Here is a 21264-nt window from a genome sequence, read left to right on the forward strand (position 1 = left end):
CACTTCCGTGAACTTTATTGAAACTCTCCTTTGGAACAGTAAATAAATTTCATTTCCTGTGACAACAATGTGTTGCCTGTAGCAGAGGCTTTTAGACTGCAAATGAGAATTTACCGGGGTGGGACCAATACCAGTTACAAAACCACTTTGCAAAACTAAATAATTAGCAAGGACATCAACTGCAGCCTCCTGGCATAAGCCACATGAGACCTTTTACAAATTCAAGCTCCATTTTCAGTTCACCAATAACCTGAATTCATATAAAACCCACACATTAATGTTAATCTCCAACAGGACTGGTAGAGTGGATATTTTCATTTCATAAAATGCATACTGAAATCTTAGATTACACTTAGCATCAAGGCAGTGTGGAAAAAGCATTTTATCCAATCTCTGGGGAAAAAGCCCCATAAAAATCAATCAGTTCTCATACCAGATTTTTTTAAATGGAATTACAATCAGAAAATGTACGAGTACAAACTTTGAGCAAGAAAGCAAACTGGTTAATTTACACACATGGAAAAAATGGTAAATAAAACTTCACTGACTCCAATGCAGGACTCAAGATGTAACCACTTAAAAGAAAGTGTCTCTTAATAATTGAAATAAAGCCACAGATAGATCCATTCACCTCTGACTTTGATGTCCTATCTATTTATAAAATGCTTCAATCTACAGCTAAGTAGAAAAAGCATTCAGCCTATTGCAAAGAAAAAAAGGAGGTGGAGTTGTTTGAGACAGGAGAGCCCATGGCAACAAAAAGTCAAATCACACTTCAGAAACACCAAAACAAAACCTGGGGCCTTTTAAAGATTCATCAAACAAATAGGGCTCTTCAAAACAGGAAATGAAGAGCTTCCACAACTGCTTTGATCAGCGTTAGTGTGCAGTGATTTAACTGGCTAATGGCCACTAACAGGGACACACTGATGCTGCTGCTGCATCAGGTCAGTGGCCTGCAGCTCAGAGCAAGCCCAGCTACATGGTTTAAACTCCCCATAATGAATGAACTATCAGCCTTCTGCAGCCAGAAAATTCCCTCTGGTACCTTCCTCTCATTAAGAATGAGATTCCTATGTATTTCTATAAGAATATATTCAACATTCCAATAATGAGTGTATTCTCATTTTAAAGATTGCCAGAGCATAAACATGTAATTTGAGAGAATTACACTAAAAAACTAAGCCTTGTTTAAAATCTGTTTTTATTTTCAGCACTGAACTGCTACTTTAATATTTAGCTGAATATTTAAAAGTCTAAATCCACATCTGCTCATTTTAATATTGCTCACCTTTTTGATAGAGGTGTTGCTTCCTTTATTTTGACCTCATAGCACTTTATACTGCTTTCAAACTTCTAGACCATCTGAGGTTACTGTTATTAGATATATCACAAAATAACAGTGACATTGAATATATGGTCTCTCTTCATCAGATATTGAAGCAAGGCAAACCCAGCCACTTCTTAAACCAGCAAATCATTGGTCTTGTCCTATTATAACACCACTTGTACTGACTTTGGATATAAACTTTAAAGACACAAGACACAGTTAATTTTTCCTCCTGGTCTGCCAGATAAATGAATTGTGTTGGGGGTGTGACTGCTGGTGTTCAGGTTTGGGTTGTTGTTTGGGGTTTTTCTGGGGTGGGGGAGGTAGGGTTAATAATGTTATTTATTAAATACTGAGGCAGGAATGTGCCATCTAACTGATGCCACTGATTTGCTTCAGAGTGCCTTCTATTATGAATTCTATTTAACTGAAAAGCTTGTACAAAGACCATTTATTCCATGCAGATGTTGGCTCTGGGTTGTGTTTTTTGCTTAACAAGAGAAGAAAGCACAGGATACGCTCAGCACAGTGTCTCATCCCAATTACAGTAAAACCATCCAACAGCATTGCAGTTGCTAACAGCAATTTAACACTGCTCTCACAAAACACACATCCACTATCTCAACAAGTTTGCCACAGTTGAAAAGCTGTACAAAAATTCTCCTGGAAAAGATTCCTATCGATGCAGTGGCTGCAAGTGCCAGCCCTCTTGAAAACAAGACAAGAGTAGCAGAACAAACTGTAGTGTACACTCAAATTCCATAATTTTGGGATTCTTATGCTCTCCCATACAAAGTTTTGGATAATCTTCAAGATACCTCACCAACTCCTTAATAGTCCCACAAAGGACTCATAGTGTTTTCTTTCCCTGTAACACCACAGTAAAAATGCACACACATTTTCATGTGAGTGCTCACCCAGCCCAGAGAAGGGAGATCCAACATGACCTCCCCTCACTTTTCCGTGTTTGATCACACATGGGAAAGTCTTGGGACACTTCCCTCAAAGGGCACAACAGGGACAGTTGTTTCTACACAAATGTCTGACAAAACCAGCAGGTATTTTGCAAAGGTAGGAAGTCCTAAACCTTACTTGCTACATCTCCACAAAGACTGGCAGCCAGATCTGTGTGAAAAAAGGCACTGAGTGACAGCAAAGGTACTTCTGTTGAAGCACACTTCTGCATTATTGAGGTCAGCATTAGAATTTATTTTTAAAGCTTATATTTTCAAATCAAATACAGTTATGGCCTTAATATAGCAGCAAACCTGCCCCTTACATTCTCACAGCCTCCCAGTTTCCTCTTCAACCTTCACCTAAGCCCCCTAGAAACTTACTCATTAACAGCACCTGAGAACACCAGATCTTCCAAATATAAAGAGCAATTTCAACTTTTTTATGTAAGCAGAACAGCTGGAAACCACCCACTGTCTTAGAAGTGGTGATGGAAGTATTTGCCATACTTCTGACATGCTACTGCCACCTTCTCCCAGGCTCATGGGTGCCCTGACACATCACTGAGACCCTTCAAACCTTGTCCCAAAACAATCTTCTCCTCCCCAGGCCTCCCTCAGCCCCCAGAAAGGGCTGCAAGCAGTGAATTAAGACCACAGCTGAAGGGATTCTGCCAGCCTGGTGGGACCTACAGCCTCAGCACTACTCACATGAAATCAGGAGACCACAAGCACATTCCAGGTGTGCTGTTTGGGGACATTCCTTGCCACCTTGCTGTCCCTAACAGTGGCATGCCTGAAAAGCAAGAGCATCTTCACTACTCCACAGGTAAACTGATATCCAAAAATGTCCATTTAAACAAACACCAAGCTTCTGAATCACAGTTCTGACTGCAGGCCTTACTCTGTTTATCCTTTCAGCTCTGGCCAGAAACACAACCACGAAGAACAAGGATTCAGATCTGGCCAAAGCTCTCCCACTGAACACTATGGCAGCTTTTACTGAAATTCTGATTTCTACCTTATCCACCTAAAGTACCTGAGCCTCCGCAGCAAAATTTAAATGGAAATATATTAATTAATATATTAATACACTACTCCAGAGAAGCCACCACATAATCCAGATGCTTCTTCCAGAGGAATTCAGACATACTTTCTGTACTGGATAGCTTTTGTGCACTTGTGGTATGCCATAAGAAAATGTTACTTTTCAACCTAGTGCAATGCCAGTAGGAAAACAGTGATGCAGGTGGAGCCTCATGGAACATGATTTTGCTCTTGTTATCCCGCTGGACAATTCTCTGCTGAATGGCATAGCAAGAAGATGTGCTCAAAAGATCTCTTCAGCCTTCAGCAGTTTCTTCCATTCCTCCCCTGATGCTCATAGAGTCTCTCAAAGCTTCATTGTGGTCTGGCTGGTGTGTAGTGAGCACACTGAGTTCAGGGCTCCCCCTAGGCCTGCTCAACTCAGGACACTACTGAGCCCTCTCAAACAGCCAGCTGAGCTTAGGGTCTTGTGTCATAATAAAGGATGGCACTTGAGCAGCCTTGAGTAAACACTGTGCATAAAATAGAACTCTTAAGGCAGTAGAATGCAGCTAACTTTGAACTACTAGGAGAAAACCCTAACAGCATTTTAGTATCTAAACATACACATTAAAAATATTTTTATATGTCAAAATGTCAATAGTGCTGGAAAAAACTATTAACATTTGTTGACATTCCCAACATAGTTTCATATTTTATCTCATAACAACAAAAGAGTCATCAAAAATGCTAGGTTAAATACATACTTGCTACAGTATCTGTTAGATAAACACACTGAAAAAGTTTTTTTATATCAAATTTTGCTATTTGAAACAGCTGACTTCTGTCATTCACACCATTTTGAACATCTGTAAGCCTAATGCTGCTACTTTATAAGAGGGGAAGGATGTTTAATCAAGCAGAGCTCTGCAAATCCAGACAGTCCAGTTTGTAGCCTTCATATTTTAGAGAATTATCAACTAAACCAGATTTAATTAGTGCATTACACCAACAGCAATACTTACCAATGCTAAACCAATGTATAAAACTGTGTTCTCTTTTAAATGGTAGAGTTTGAGTGCTGACTTGATTGGGAATGAGCTTTCATGGCAGTCCTGACATATTCAGCAAAGTCAAGCAGAGCACCAGCATATACAAAGCTGTCTTTATCTGAGCAGAAAAAAAATCAGGAGTTTAACAGCTCATGTATTTCTGTTCTGCTCCCCCTGAATCTTCTTTGTATTGTGATTTTAAACCTGACAACACTTAACAACAAAAAAAAGTGATACAGGGAAAGGGCACTCCAAGTTCATATTCTCTCAGCATGACCACACAGGGTTGATGCACATAAAAATAATCAGTATGCAACTACCTCCAAAGATGTTAGGACCAAAGTAGTGAGTAAGTCCGTCCTTATAAACTGGATTATACCCCAAGTGATAAAGTCAGAGGTGACTTGGGAGATAAAATTAGCATCTCAACAAGTCAGGAGAAAGACACAGAGAAACCAGGCAGTTCCACACGTTTGTATGTCTGGAGTCACTTTTTGCAGCTGCTACAAAAAGCTGCTTTTACAAGACATAAATCAACAGCTTTGCTGAGAGCATTACAACACTCAAAGTTCAGAGCCCTGAACCTTTCTAAATTATAATTTTAGTATTTACTATGCTAGACAGATAACTTGAATTTTTACAGTATGCATTTCAGATTTTCGAAATTTAAACAGAGGTGATTTACAACTGAAATATATTCAAATCAGAACATTTTGAGTCACTTAGAACCATTAAAATGGTATAATTTTTGACTTGCAGCAGCTTTTTCAAGGACTTGTAGTTGGAGGAAGGAAGACTGAGTAGACCAATAAAACTCTAATGATATGAACCATATCCAAGAACCAATATCTGACACAACTCTAATACTTCAAGTAAAAACCAAGAACTAAAAGCTGTAAGATAGACTCCTACAAACATTCTCCCATCTTTGATAAGAATCAGAGGTACAATGAACCTTTAGAGCATAATTATTTAATGTAGTTTCTTGTGGAGTCCAAGAGGTAAATCACTCAGCTGTGTATCTGCATTTCAAGGAAAAAGGACCATTTTGAATTATGTTATAGTCTTGATTTCATCTCCAAAGCACAATTTAATTCCGTGATGTAAAATATTTCTGTATTATAGAAATCTTATTCCTGCTCCAAACTGAACACCATCACATATCCTAAAAAGAAACAAACAATAAACAATGTAAGTGATACATAAATTACTAATGAAATGAAAATCAATTCTCCCTATCCCCAAATTCTAAAGGTTTTAGCTGATAATAGTTTTTTTAAATAAATGTTTTGACAATCTGTCATCCACATGGAGCATTTACATTTCCAAATAAAGCCCATAATTTTAAAATTGCTATTATACATTCACATTGCCCACAGAAACAATCCTCCTGTATGAAAGACTGGTTACCTCACACAATATTCACAAACAAGAACAGAACTCCTGAAACTTTTTATTGCATATTATAATGTAAGGGGATAGAATAAAAGAAAATAGAGCAGTATTATCATATATTGCAAGAGTTCTATTATCATTATATTGCAAGGGTTCCATATTGCTAGAGTTTCATACCTCCTTGATGTTTCTCATAGGCAGCTCCTCTAGGCACTAACTCTTCCTTATCCTTGCAGTAGCCAACTAACTCCAGTTCCCCTCAGCCAACCAATCCACTCTTTTATAACACTCTTCTTATTAGCTACAAGTGTGGCCTGTTAAAATCAGGCCTGCTCCTAATCTTTGATAATTAACCCAGCTGCAACTCTTAAAGAGGTAAGATTACTTACTTATATTCCATCCCCGACAGAGTAGAAAGTAATCTTACTCCTAAGGAGTTGCAGCTGGGCTAATTATCAAAGATTAGGAACAGGCCTGACTTAACCAGGCCACAGCTGTAACCAGTGAGAAGAAGAGTGCTATAAAAGAGAGGGGTGGCTAGAGAAGGGAACTGGAATCAGTTGGCTGCTTTGTGAAGAAGAAAGAGTGAGTGCTTAGAGGAGAAGCCCACAAGAAAACACCAAGAAGGTATGAAACTTTTGCAATAGGAGACAACAGTGTGGAACTTTTACAGTAAGATAACAACATTATAATATTTACTTGATACAGGATAACTGGTTGCTAATAAATGAATTTGTTCTTCTTTCCTCTTTATCGATAAACTTGTGTTCATTTTTCAAGCAAAGATGTTAAAGTAGGTATTTATTAAAGACAGCAAAGGAGGTATTTATCCAATCATTTGGGTTTAGAAGGCTTAAGAACACTCCACAAGCTGTTTGTGTGATCACTTCCCCACAAGAAATGAAGCTGCTGCACAGCTATTTGCACATATTAACAGCTGCTCTCAAGATAAATGAACTGTGGCACTTAGGAAGCAAAGTCTGAACCCAACTGTGCAACCAAGGTGAATAAAGCAGGCTGGGAAAGCAGCACCAAGATGTCTCCGTTGGTGTGGACTAAACAAACCTATGTGTCACAGCTCTCTCTGAGAAAGCAGACAGGAGTGCAGGAACCTTTGCAGAAGCTGTTGTACCAAACCAACCTGTCTCCAGGCTGTACTCCCATGGGGAAGCAGTAGTTGAGCTCAAGCCTGGCGATGTTTCCCAGGCGCAGCACTATTCCCATGCCGTAGGACCAGCGGATGCACTCTGCCAGCCTCTGCAGGTGCGCCCTAGGACCGTCACCTGCAGTCAAACACCAACAGGTGAGCAGCACAGCAAGAGAGCAGAACTAGAATAAAAATACTGATTTCAGTTGGATTGTTGGCTGCTCTCTATGTCCTATTATAGGGCACCTACTAGCAAGAAGGAGGGAAATGAGTATTAAAGACTTCAATGTCTTTACTGCTCTGTTCCAGTACCTGAAGGGAGCCCACAGGAAAAATGAAGTGACAGAACAAGTGACAAGAGCCTGGAGTGACAGAACAAGGGGGAACGGCTTCACACTGACAGAGAGGAGGGTTAGATTGGATATGAGACAGAAATTGCTCCCTGTGAAGGTGCTGAAGCCCTGCACAGGTTGCCCAGAGAAGCTGTGGCTGCTCCAGCCCTAGAACTGTGCAAGACCCAGCTGGATGTGGCTTGCAGGAACCTAGGATAGTGGAAGGTGTCCCTGCCCATGGCAGGCAGGAGAACAAGATGAGCTTTAAGGTGCCTTTCAACCCAAACCATTCTGGGACCCTATTCTATGATTTAGTGGGTCTCTACTATTTTTACGTTGATTGAATTATCTCCCTCCCATATGTATGTCACCTTTCTTACATCAAGTGAGGCAGACATCAAATATCACTATATTCTAAAACTGACTGAAATCATATTGAAAAGTCATACATTAATACACTGAAATATATCCTGAATAGAGTTAGGGATGGAAGGAAAAAGAGTCCCATCAGCTACCGCACCCTCATCTAATGCCACTACTTTTTCTTTAGTTCATCCCAGTAAACACCAGAACCCCGCTAAACCATCATCTTTCATTCAGAATGGTGTAAGATAGCAAGTGTTAACTTACACTCTGGTCTGCAAACATCACCTGTTCATAGACACTACCATTACCCTCCTGGCTCTCTTTCCTACAAGTTGTGCTGGAAATTATGGAGAGAGCTAAATAAACTACTGGCAATCTGTCAAATATAGAAGTAAAAAGCAGCAGGTTTTTGACAAACACCAAAATATATGCAGTAAACAAAGTGCCTCTGAGCGAACACACACAGAACTCTCCTTTTTGCTCTTATATAAAGAGAAGAGGGGTTTTTATTCTGTTGAGTCTTACCATAGTTGAGATTGCAGAGATTTCCAGCATTAAGGAAGAAATGTGTTCGGAAAAGGTCTCCAAACCCTCCACGGCCAGGCCGGAAAGGGAGAGGGGTGTAGAGATGCAACCCTCCAGCCCAGTAGGCTTCTCCTCCCAAATAATCACCTGCTTGGGCAAAATGTTGGAATAAACATTTTAATTTACTGTGAAACATATTAAAAGAATCACTTGTTAAAGGCACAAAAACACATGCATAAGTTGTTTTACATTCCATAAGTTCTACCCTTTACAACTCTTCCCATTTGCTTCTGACTCTCTCCAAACTCACCACTATTAGTTTGAAAAATTAGAACTTCCACATTTCTTTAAACCTTCCAAGGGAAGTACATTTTTCTTCCTTCCCTCACCAGAACAGCCTGAGGCATGACAGTTCATCAGAATTACCTCCTGGCCACCTTGGCAATACTTCCCTTGGTAATAAAAATGGCCAATTGATACAATTGAACTATTAATTTCAAAATAGACTGGATATTGAATCCACTGATAACAGCAGAGTAAGGAATAGAACTGAGGAAGCTCCTGGCACTCCAAACACCTCTGCTGAGCAGATTATCTTTCCCCCTAAGCTACCTAAACATAGGCTGTATCAAACAAACTGTTGCTATAACCATGCTTGGGGAACTTTTCCAGCTTGAAGGTTGCTTACTAATTAAAATGACACACTGGAAGTGTGCAAGTTTGAACACACACATGGTTTATAAAATTAGTAATTAATCACAGCTTAACTAATAACTACCTGGCTTTATCCCATTGTGAACTGATCTGTAAACAACATATCAAAGCCATAACACTTCTCAAAAGTAGAGAATGAGTGTAATTATTTTCAGGTTATACAAAGTTTAAGGACTCTCTGTGACACACTAATATTTACAGTATTGTCAGAGGAGGGGGACTTAAAAGTGTCAGACCTTCACTCTGGGGTCCAATGCTGTACATACTGAATCCACGCACACTTGTTGGTCCACCAAGGTAAAACCTAGTGAATACAGATAAATTTATTTTAATGCTTCACTTAAAGGTGACTTTGTAACAGCTTTAGTAATGTGATCTTTAAACACCAGCATTAGAAGGCAAAATTTGCTACAGAGTAACCAGAGTCAAAATACGGCTTCATGTCTGAATAAACCTATGCCTGTTACAGAATTTTGCAGGTGGTAAATACCATTTTGCAACCAGAAATATGGGCAGGCAGAGCTACTACACAGCAATTTATAAATATTCACCAGCCCAATATGAAAATGGCTTGAGTAGGAACATGTAATTACATCTAACTGCAAACATTTTATTCTCCTCAGAACTACTACTGTTATTCTCTTGTGCAGAGTTTTCTATATACAATACCTCTGTTGACTGGGAAAAAACCCCAAACATTTAAAAAACTTGCCTGTCAGCTATACTGGATGGCTTGTCTCCAATAGGTACCAGCATTCCACCCCAGAGTGATGCTGAAACAACCTTTGGAGAGAAAAACAAGTTGTTTATTAGTACTTATTCCTCAGGCAGAGCTCCCATCCAGTCTCCCAGGGTAACAGTGCTCACATCCTGTGGATATCGCACTCTGTATGTCAGATTTGAACAGGATTTTCAGGAAATTATTGATGGCTGCTGCCCTCTTTCTTTTATGCAGTGCTGTGCCTTGAAAATGGCAATATAGCACAATTGAACCACAACAGCTTAAGGGAGCACTCAACCTCATTGTCTTGAGAATCTCATTGTCAACCTCTTGTCTTGAGAATTTTCATGTCCTGAATTAAGACAACACTGCTGCCATCAATTATTCCTGGCAATTTGAAACCCACAGGAGACTGAGTCCAACAAGCAGCTGCCAAAATGTACAATTATAACTTGTCTGTAAATTACCTTTATAATTACATGAAACACCTTCTGTGACTCACTATACTGATATCAAATAAACTACAGAGTTATTCTTTATCTATAAAAAGTAATTCTTGCAATTCAAATCATTGAAATAAATAGATATAATCATTTGCTTGCTGCCTGTGTGCTAGGTGTCACTGATAGACAGTGACATCTATTGTCAATACCTCTGGGATAGAAATTATTGTAACCCCTGACTTTTAAATCTTCATGATGGAAGTTGCTGTTTAATTCCCCACTCAGCTCTGAGAAGAATTTACTGCACTCTCTCCATGTGATAAAAAAATTCTTTCTAAATTCAGTTAGAAATATTCCTGGGATATGTTGAAATTCTTATTACAGTTTTTCAGTATTTCAATTCAAAATCCTATTTCCACCTAATACTAAATCAATGCTGTTGAAATCAATTCCAATTTTTTTCCCAATAATCTTATACACAAGAAACAATTACATGCTATGATACCAAGATGAACAGTTACATATTCAATATTTCAACTAAAAAGGAAGTTAAACCAAGATTATACAGAATATTCATGAAGGTTTAAAGCTTTTAAGTTTTTCAAAAACTTCCAAGGTTTTTGAAAAATCTCTTCTAAGGAAGACCACAAAGAACAGACATGATCAACATCACTTCTGGAAGGAAAAACATTCTTATGGTTAACTGTGAAACAAGTTCTCTCCAAAATTCCCACTTTTCAAGTGATTGTGCACAGCAGGAACATAAAGTTAAAAATACAGATAGTCCATTTTCCAGAAAACAGAATCAAGTTAGCTACTCCAGCCATTTTTCACAATCTTTTCCCTAATCCATAGTGGAAAATAATCATAAGACATAAGTTTAATAGCTCCAGAAAAACCTCAGGTCAATTACTAAAATATCTTTAAAAAGTTTACCGAATCCCAGAGAAGTTGCTTATTCAACTGAAATTCAAAATCCTCTTTCAGAAAGCTCACATCTCCACCTGTATAGCCAGCCAACTCCTGCAAAGACATAAATTTATGGAAGTTGCAACAGATATATGTTTCTTTCCTCTAAAAGTTCAGCATGTCTGCATCAGCACAGGCAGTATTTTTCTTTACAAGAAATACAGAAACGTGGGCATGGTGAGGCAGCTGATTTTTGGACTGAGCCATGCATGAACTTCTGAGCCTCAGAATAATGAGCTGCATTTTTTTCTGTTGCAAATATTAAACCAAACTATTGCTTTCCAAGCCATTTTGTAAATGAAGGCAAGATAGAATGGAGCTGGAAAATGCAGCATCCAAAATCAAGACTGTATTTTCCTAGATCTGAGAAGATTTCATCTGGTGAAGAAGGGCATGACACAATTTGTTATGTTCAGCTCTCATGAAGTGACTGAACTAACTCAGTGTTAGAGGCAGAATCTAACAAATTACACAGTACCTAAACCCCAAATTACAACCACTTTTCTCACTCACAACAGTCCACTGCTGCTTACTTTTAGTTCCAATGGCATTTCAAATCTGCCTCTAAAGCACTGGAGAAATTAATGCTGCTGAAGTATTACCCACACAGCAGAAAAGCCAACTTTTAGAAAGGCTCTGACTGTAACAAGAGGGAAAAGCATTTTCTCAGCCAAAATGTTACATGCATATGCCTTGGAGAGTTATTTTTACCCAGTCTTTCATTTTTAACTCTCAGACTTAGAAATTATGTAAGTAGCAACAGGACTGCAGCCTGGCAATCTGTGCATGACAGTGTTAAAAAAAAGAAGGGCTAATTAATACCCACTGAAAGCGTAGTGCAAATACTGTCACGGATATTGTCTCTCAGCTAATAAATAATTTAATTCTGATGGAGAGGCTGTGCTCTTTGACTAATGGCATACAAATGAAAATTTTCCACCATAAAAAAAGTTTCATGATTTTAAAAGGCACACTGGGTAAACAGAAAAGGAAATTACCAGTCTGCATAGTCCCCTAGTCAATTTTAGATTAATTTTTAACTTTAGACTTTTGAACATGAACATCAATTAGATAAATTAAGACTTATTTGAACATACAGATAAACCCCAATAATAGCACAAGTGATTTAAAGCTACCTGATTAATTTTCAGCAGAGCACCTCGTTTTGGTAAGATTGAGGAGTTCCGGGAATCAATTACCATGGCATGCTGGAAAGAAGAAAAAAATTGCAGTTAGGTTCTCATATCTGTTGAATGCCTCAGAGTGACATCATTGTTTTCCTTCCAAAACTGTGCAAACAGTGGAAGACAAGCACAGCTCCAGCTAAGATTAGTATAGCTACATGGATTTGGGAACAATATCCGTATAGACTGGCTTTGTTTGACATTTACAGGCCACATGAAATGCATACATTTGTATTTTCTGCCATGGCACACACCCAAAACAGAGCAGCAGCCCAGCTGCAACCCACCAATCTGCAAAGAGCTTATCTCCTACAGTTTGTAAGCTGTAAGTGAAAGATGGCAAGTGACCAGAAGCTGGCATCAGGGAGAATGTTTACAAAAGGCTTAGGATGAGGAAATTTACTCTTCCTGTCTGCTACAAAACAAAGCAATTCTGCAAAAAGAGACGGCAGGTGAGACAGAGGGAGAACAAGCCAAAGCCTAACAGTCAACTATAATTCTCTTAATTCCCTCTTCTCCCTTTGGGCCTCCTGGATTACTCCATGGCAATGACTAGACACAGCAAAAGATGTCTGAAGGAAAATACATTCCCTCCAAAGACAAAAAGCTCCTTTGGTATCACTCCTAAGTATGAGATGACTCAAAGTTATGTGTTTTTAAAATATTATCATGAAAAAGCCTTACAGAGAGAGAAGATTTTAGAGAGTGTCCGCTTTCCTCTCGAACAGAAAAGGATGCTGTTCTAGCAAGGCAGCCAAGCTCTCTCCACACAACTTCCCACTTCACTGTGTGATTGGTCTTCCAGATGGGAAACTACAATAAAGGATTGAGAAAGTCATTAAAACAATTGTTACAAAATTAAAATAAATATTTTTTATATTTGAGTCTGTGGCTTTCTTCCCAAACATCTTGAAACAGAGAAAAGCCCTTTTCATTAAAACAATTGTTACAAAATTAAAATAAATATTTTTTTATATTTGAGTCTGTGGCTTTCTTCCCAAACATCTTGAAACAGAGAGAAGCCCTTTTCCATTTCAGAGCTATGCTAATTCTGCTCCAGCCAAGTGAGTTAGATGCACACCAATGAATCCATTCCAAATGAAAAATATCTTGAATTGGGCTGATACAGTAAACTAGGCAGTCAGCTGCTTCTCTGAAATGATAATTAAAAAAAAATTGAAGAAAAACATACTGGCATTTTTATATGGCCAAAATGAGACTGAATTGTAACAAAAAAATCCAAGATGCACAACCACTGTCCTTTTCAAATCATTGACCTCATTCAAATAAAGACAAGTCAGCCCTGTGCATGAGTGATTCAATTATTCAAAAAGTAAAACAAATATTTCCAAGAGCCCAATTGAAATGTAAATGAAGCGTGTGTTACACTTGTGCTACACTCACATTATATTCTGTTGATATTCCTCTGTCTGTTTCTCGAAGAGAGCTCCAAGGGAACTGTCCAGTTACTTTGTATACATTAACTGAAAAACTGAAACACAACATTACTGGCATGTTTTAAAGGGAAACTCTTTAAGGTACAGCTCTGAATAACTACAAAAATTTAAGAAACCAGCTCTGCTACATCATTACCAGACCCTCAGGAAAGAATAAATGTAATTCTTACTCAAGGAAAGATCTTTTAATTGTTTTATATTCCTTCACTAAAAAAAGAAGTAGCGAAAACCACATCCCCTACTTTTTTTCAAAGTTTCCAGGCCGTGGTTTGAAGAAGGACAGGCCATATGAAGTCTCTTTTGTTCCATAGGAGAACTGGAAGGTCACCTTTTCTGCACGTCCAAGGAGATTTGGGAACTTCAGCCCAAGTACCTACAGAAAATAAATAAAAAACCCCAAAACACTAGACAAACAAACAAATACTTCCCCACACCATAATATTTTATATTGTCTGCTGCCTTGCATCTAAATCATATGCTGAAGACAGGGACATCATGAGAATTAGAATTAAGATATTTAAAAATACACGTAAGTGAATGTGTTTTTTTTCTGTTAGTTTTCTCTCTGCGCTGGCAATGCAAAGCCAACAGTGCAAATTACAATCAACCATCCAACTTTTATTGTTGTTTAGTAGCTGCTGACTTAATCTGCACTCTCACTGAGATATCAGTACTGGTATTACTTCCAGCAAAATCTCCAAGCCTGTCTCAAAGTCCTGGAGAACAAATCTTTGGCACAACAAGCAGCTGCTCTGCAACTGCAGACTCTCCCACTGATCCTCAGGAGAAACCCATGTCAGGGAGGGTTCATCAGAACCAAAGCAAGGGAAAATTATCACTATGGAGCCACTTCCCTGTAGTTTTGTTTTGAGCACTAAGATCCTTTTGCAACTAGACCTGGTGGCACAACTCAATTCTGCAATTCTCCAGAAACTGCTGAAACAGTTTTGCCAATTCTGACACAAATTCCTTGCATCCTTCAGCCAGCTCTTGGCCCTCTGACAGAAAAGATGGAGCAGGTTTCCTCCCAACATATACACTACCACTGTACTATTGTTGTGTTCTATTGGAAAAGAATACTAAAAAACTCCCAAATCCTGACTGCCTTTGTCTGACAGCTGTTGGAAGCAAACCAGTAACCTGAGCTTTGTAATGATGGTTATTATGCCATAAAAAGAAAAGGCTTTTAGTATGAAGTACTAGATGTATAAGCTTCAGCTGAATTTATGGGACTAGAATAAATAAATCTATTCAACTCTTAAGGAAATGTAATCTGGGTTGCCAACATCAGTGTACACAAGTCATGCTTTTAGAGCATTCACAAGTTTTACTTCTCTGTGATAAATTAACATCAAACAGAAGAGGAAGCTGAGCACAAAAAGAGAAACCCAAGCAGCTTTCAGTCAGTTCTGAGCAGCACTGGAAGCAACAGGTAGGATTCCCTGCTGGCTTCCTTCAGGCCACAACACCATGGACTTGGCTCCTGGCAGTGGAGCTGCATAAGCAGCTCTCAACTCACCCAGTTCCAACTTTCCTTGGACATGCAAAACACCATCACCTGAGTCATGTGGGATCACATCCAGGTTAAAAATACCCCTAAGAGGAAAAGGATGAGCCCCTTGTTCTGGCTTATCCACCAGCCCCAGGCACAGCTGCCCTGTGCAAATGAGAAGGCAAAAAGGGTGCAGGATGAGCACCCGAAAGCACAACTTGCTCACAGCAGCACTTCTGGTAAAAGCACACTCACAGACCAGCAGTACAGCTGGTGCTTCCTGGGGCAACTGGCAAATATTGTTCATACAAGATTTTAATCTGATGCATCCTTAATTGAGTCATATGAAAACAAGTTCCAAAGTTTGTAGAATTCATAAAAACCTACAGCCCAGAATAATTGATACCAGGCTAAAAGAGAAAAACAAGAAAAATTTCTAAGTCAAATATAAAGCATTTTGACTGAGAAAAAAAAATACTTCAAGTATATATACTATATATATATATATATATATACTTTTTATATATATACAATACTTCATAGAAACAAAATGCCAAATTCCTAGCTAATCTCTCCAGGAGATGAAACATCTTAAATAGTAGCAAGAAATAATTCAAGAAGTTTCAAGAATTAAAAAACTAACATGCTGAGCTGGAAGCTACAGCATTGTCCCCCAGCTCAAAATAGGCTTTTGCTGAATAAAAGCCTGGCACAAAGGCCTGACAAAGTCTTAGTAAGGCTGGATCAAGACTGGATCACCATATTCCTAGCTAGGCTTGAAACTGAAGGTAAGAGGAATATTAAAAGGCATTACTAGTAATTTGAAATAATCCATACCATGCTGCCTTCATTGTTTCCAACCATGGTGTTATAGCTCCCAGTTAACCTTCTCAATTCAGTTACCTCAAAGGTCACATCTAAACCATTTGGAAGGGCATCATCTCCTAAAGAAATAAATGAAGTGCATGTTATCTCTAAAGAGATATTTTAAAAATTACAGACAGAAGGTTACTCGAATTATTTGAAAACTGAGTTAAGGCATAATAAAAGTCCACACTACAAAGGGAAATGGCTTGAGAAAAGGATGATTGGATGTGAATGCAGAATTTAACTCAATCATAGGATTACTGGCTTTAGTAATTTCATGTCAATGTGATGCACAATACAAGTACAGGACACATTTTCAAGCTTTCCCTCACATGTTCCTTGAAACTGTGGATTAAGGAAAGCTTACTGTAATCATTGTAAGTGCTGAAAATTCATTCGTTGACATACACATATATGCAAACACATGCAAACAGATTTCCTCCATAGGGATAACTGATGTAGATACATTTGTATCCACAGCATACCCACCTAGTCTTCTAAAATATATAAAAAGGTATACAAGACTAAGTTATACACACAAAAAATATCCAACCTATTACACAGGGAAATATATATTACAGGTATGAATATAAGAGAATAAAGGTGAGGATAAATGAGGGAATACACACCTTGGCAGGTATCAATCAGAACATCCACCTGTCTAAAGATTCCAAGACGAAGCAACTTCTCACGAGCTTCATGTGATTTCCTCATCACCTACAGCACGAGAAAAGTTGCTCATTCACAGAATCAGAGGATACTTGGGATGGAAGGGGCTTTCAAGATAATCTAGTCCCTTCAAGTCTTTCAGGTTAATAAAAACTAATGAGGATAAATTAGTTAAAATGCAGCTAAGTTGTAAAATATTCACAGATTTTGTATATAAAGACACACATGTGCAGCTTCAAAACAGAACACAACCACTTTAACACTTGCATCTGCAGAAATAATTTAAACCCAGAGCATCTGGGTCAATACCTTCATACCTTTTGTTAGTTTGCTTCCTAATTACTTTAATAGTTAGAACAGTTATTCAAATAGATTCCAGTAGTTACAACTTATTTAGGGGGCCCTTGTTCTTGACAGAGTTGCCCCATGTCTGAAGGGAGTTGCCCAAAGCAGGAAAAAGAGAGAAAAAATTTTAATTAATTTCTAAACAGCAAGTCTGTTATTTGCTGCAACACTTACATCAATGAGATTTTTTGCCTTGAAAACATCACAGATTTCATACATGATGATGTCATCTTTGGTCCTTCCAAGTCCATCGAAGTGCACATGCTGAACCACCACCTAAACACAACAAATCTTTACACACAAGTACTGGATTTGCATGTAATAACGAGGATCAAGGTCACCAATGCACAAAAATTATTGTGAGAAACCATGATGATTCCTAGGGCTAATTCCTGCTAACCTACATCATCAGAAATGACTGCTTTCTGAGATTCTGGGACATTGTTCCCATAACAGAAAAATGAAAGAAAAGAGATTTCTAACACCAAAGTTAACACTGGATGTAGCAGAAGAAACACTGATAGACTGCAGCTGATGGGGTTTTGGTTATAAATGTTGTTTGGACAAAGAAGCAACTCCAGAAATCACACAAGTAATAAGTACATAAGACAGAATTATGTAGTTAGTTGTAGTTATTTGCTACTTCTTTTATCAGCTATATATAAGCAAAGAATTAAAAGAAGAAAATCAAGCAAGTGTACAAGCCACAAATATTTAAACTCTGTTAAAATCATCACTACCACAGAAGCAGTGCACTGTGAAATGCAGCTAAAAATCACTCCCATTATGAGGTTTTATACTTTCATTTTGATACAATATCACCTGAGACAATTTTACTGTAAAAATCACAGCACTTTCCACACTAGCCAGTACAAATGGAGTCCAGTGATTGCATTTCCCTTATTTTTCCAATCTTTTCAGTGAATTATAATTTTAGGGGTAAATTTCAAAAAAAATCTGCTTCAAATAGTTGTCAAGGATTGGAACAGGCTGCTCAGGGCAGTCACCACCCCTGGGAGATTAAAAACCATGTGGATGTGGCACTTGGGGCATGGTTTAGTGCTGGGTTAACAGTTAAGACTCTGTGATCTTAGAGGTCTTTTCCAACCTAAACAATTCTATGATTCTATACCAGAGTTTGTAAAAGAGACTATGCAGATGATAATAACTTGATCAGAAATATTTGTATGACTCCGTGTTTTATGTATAATACAACAGCAAAATAACAGCAACCTTCTATTACTGCCAATTGCTGAAAAAAATTGCTCTCCAAAAAATTCAGGATGTTGCTCAGGCACTTACATCTTTGTTTTCAAGAATTTCCTGCTTGCTCTCAGGTTCAACTTCAACCAGTTCAGCTTCCTCTCCCAAGGCACCAAAGTCTGGCCCAGCCATTGGAAGAGGCTCCAAACTCTGAAAGCATAAGAGAAAACAGCATTTAATAGGGTACACAGATTTGTGATTGGTGCCTATTGTAAATGAGAAAAACCCGTGGTTCTCAACAGTGAGCTCATCCAATCCTAAGGGAAAAAAGCAAAAGAGAACTAAAATGAAAGGAATTTACCAGAATATATGACACCTACCAGCTTGCTGAAATTTTTAATGAAAGCTAAATAGCTTCCACATTGAATGATTTCTGAAAAATAATCTGCATTCTTCCAAAAAATAGTCTTAAGTTTTAAGACAGGCTTCTTGTGTAGAAAGATGAATTCCAAATTCTTAAAAAACCCTAAAGGCTCATGCTGTCACTTGTCTAGTTTGGGTTTTAGAAGGCAGAAGACTATGAATGTCAAACAATAAAATAAAAAGAGTTTCCTCAGAATGTTACTTTGCTTTGCATGTATTTATTTGCCTTTATATTTCAGTATTTCTTTTATTTTTAGCCTTATTCTTTTCAAATACAGCTCGAGAACCTCAGGTTCTGACCATCAGAGCCAAACACTTTAATGAAACACAACATGGCTTTATTTATTATACCTGAAAGAGCCCTAAAAGAAGACTTATCAGAATAGCTGCTTTCCTGAATAGTAAACTGCTGTTGCATATCAAAATCCAGTCAAAGGAAGCTTCTACTACTGCCACAAATTTCAGACAAGCGTGAAACACTTTGTATCCACGTAATATTGTCTAGCAGTTCACACCACAGATGGACACAAAACAAAGAATGCAAGCAAAAAATCTTGAAACAGAAATTACATTAGTCACAGTATTTACATACTCTAGAGCCTTAATTGGAGGCAGCTCCCTGCAGCTGTTCTTCAGCCTTAAAACTGACCACTTAGACCTCTATGTTTCTTCTTTAAGCACTGGTAGACGGATTTGGAGATTTGTGCACATATTCACGATGATTTCAGGCATGAGGCCCCTCAGCCCTCTCCTAGCAATGCAAGGCTCCAGCCTCCAGGTCTCACCAAGGGCACTTCTCTTTGCACTGTGTTTTGTCAGCTGGTTGGTTTTGGGTTTTGTTTGGTTTTGGTCGTTTTTATTCTGTTTTCGTTTCCCCAGCCTCGTTCTTACCAGCCCAACCGCTGGGTAGGTCAGCTCTGGGAAACCTCAGCCTCTCTGAAAAAGACCCAAGTATTCTATAGGGAGAAAAATAGTAAGAAATTTATCTCCTTTGGGAGGGTGGTGAGGCCCTGGCACAGGCTGGCCAGAGAAGCTGTGCCTACTCCTTACAGGGAAGGCCAGATTGGTTGGGGCTTGGAGCAGCCTGAGATAGTGGAAGATGTCCCTGCCCATGGCAGCGGGGACGTGTCACCACACGACCATAAAGGTCGCTTCCAAGCCGTCAGTATCACTGATTCCATAAAAGTCCCAGGAATGAGCTGGGAAGGGAAGGCGCCTCCGGGCACTGGCACAGGCTCCGACCCCTTCTTTCTGCCCCGGCCCGACTGTGCCACAACCGGCGGGCCCGGAGGCGCGGAGCGGCTGAGGCGGGACACGGCCCCCGATCGCATCCGCGGCCGCAGCCCCGCTCCCGGCCGCGGCCGCGGCCGCGCCGTGCCCGGCCCGAAGGTCGCGGCGGGGAGCGCGGGGCCCTGCGACCTTCGGGCGGCCCCGGGGCGGCTGCCCGGGTCCCACCCCCGGCGGGTCCCGCCCCGGCCGACCCCCAGGGCCCCGGCGCTCACCCGGGCGTGCACGGTGCCCATGGCGGCGGCGGCGGCGGCGGCGGCGGCGGCGGCGGCGGCTCCGGCGGACTAGGGGCGCTCAGGGCCGCAGCGTGGGGGCGGCCATGACAGGCGGCCCCGCCCGGCGCCCATTGGTCAGGACGGCGGAAGGGGTGCGGCCAGGGAGCGCTTCCTGCGGCCGGGGGTCACCGAAACTGGGAAATTCACCCTAAACCCCGGGGATTAATCCTACACCCGGCGAATTCACCCCAAACCCGCGGGATTCAGCCAAAACCGGGGAATTCAGCCCAAATGCAGGGGATTCACCCAAACCCACGTGTTCGTTTTGTTATAAATTATCAAATCAGAAACAAAATTTATAAGAAAATTTAGCAATGATTTATTAGATCGTTAACAAAATAGAATTTCGGAAAAAAGCCACCACAGCCAAGGCAGCGTCAACCCTGCGTGTCGGCGCTGGGTGAACCTGGATCCGACCGACAAAGTGTCCGCGTCTCCCAGTGGTTCACCCCGTCCGCTTCATGCAGCGAGTTTATATACAGTTTATTCTGCCTGAGGCAGAAATGACTGAATGTTCCTTTGTGTCCCTTCACATGCAGAACTGGGGCCATACATGTGCAGGAATAGACAAAAGTGAATCCAGGTGTCTCGATGGTTGAAGAGCCTGTATTCGCATGTAGCAGAGTGGCACCGGTGCTTGAGTGTGGTAGACGCGATCTCCCAGGTGCAGGTCCCTCCTGAGTGGTTCTGACATTCCAGGGAAGTCAGCAATCATGGCCCAGGAAGGTTCCATTCATATGTTAACAGACTTGATATTATCTTAGCGTTGTCCGGGAGCTAATTGAATAAAGATAAGACTCTGCTCCCAGCCGGGTGGTCAAAGACATAGCTTGGATTTTACAACATTTTATACATAAATAGCATGAATGATCTCTATCGTATACTACAGTTTCACCCTGAACCCATGAATTCACCCTGAACTCACGTGTTTGTTTCACCCCAAGCCCACCTGTGTCAGCCGAAACCAACGGGATTCACCCCAAACCCGGGGAATTCACCCCAAACGCACGTGTTACATCCCAAACCCATGGGATTTGTCCCAAATCTGGGAAAGCAGATTGGGCACTTGAAACTGAAAGCTCATGTTGT

At 39.9% G+C, this 21264-nt stretch overlaps 1 protein-coding gene across 2 annotated transcripts; it reads right to left on the reverse strand.

Moving 5' to 3' along the window:
* Window positions 1-1186: 1186 nt before the first annotated feature.
* On the reverse strand, window positions 1187-20174 carry SAMM50 (SAMM50 sorting and assembly machinery component). 2 transcript variants are annotated; one of them, XM_066568419.1, is made up of 15 exons: window positions 20116-20174; window positions 18290-18400; window positions 17162-17263; window positions 16603-16690; window positions 15944-16050; window positions 13857-13987; window positions 13562-13649; window positions 12842-12970; window positions 12110-12181; window positions 10941-11027; window positions 9553-9623; window positions 9077-9144; window positions 8127-8273; window positions 6898-7039; window positions 1187-5526 (listed from the first exon to the last, which is right to left on the reverse strand). In XM_066568419.1, the coding sequence occupies exons 1-15, from the start codon at window positions 20134-20136 to the stop codon at window positions 5481-5483; spliced, it is 1410 nt and encodes a 469-aa protein (XP_066424516.1). In that variant the 5' UTR covers window positions 20137-20174; the 3' UTR covers window positions 1187-5480. The 2 variants fall into 2 exon arrangements, with proteins under 2 accessions (XP_066424516.1, XP_066424517.1); XM_066568420.1 differs by lacking the exon at window positions 20116-20174 and adding an exon at window positions 19206-19223.
* Window positions 20175-21264: the final 1090 nt, after the last annotated feature.

Source organism: Molothrus aeneus, chromosome 32 (genome assembly GCF_037042795.1).
Source record: "Molothrus aeneus isolate 106 chromosome 32, BPBGC_Maene_1.0, whole genome shotgun sequence".
Classification (NCBI taxonomy): Eukaryota; Metazoa; Chordata; class Aves; order Passeriformes; family Icteridae; genus Molothrus; species Molothrus aeneus.

What these genes read in the sequence shown, in the direction of transcription:
- SAMM50 (XM_066568419.1), bottom strand. Translation starts at nt 20,136, where the DNA reads ATGGGCACCGTGCACGCCCGG. An exon ending in CCTGGAAACTTTGAAAAAAA is followed by an intron (nt 13,650 to 13,856) that starts GTAGGGGATGTG and finishes GTTGTGTTTCAG; the next exon opens with TTTTTCAGTTAATGTATACA. An exon ending in TCTCTGCAATCTCAACTATG is followed by an intron (nt 7,040 to 8,126) that starts GTAAGACTCAAC and finishes GTTTGACTGCAG; the next exon opens with GTGACGGTCCTAGGGCGCAC.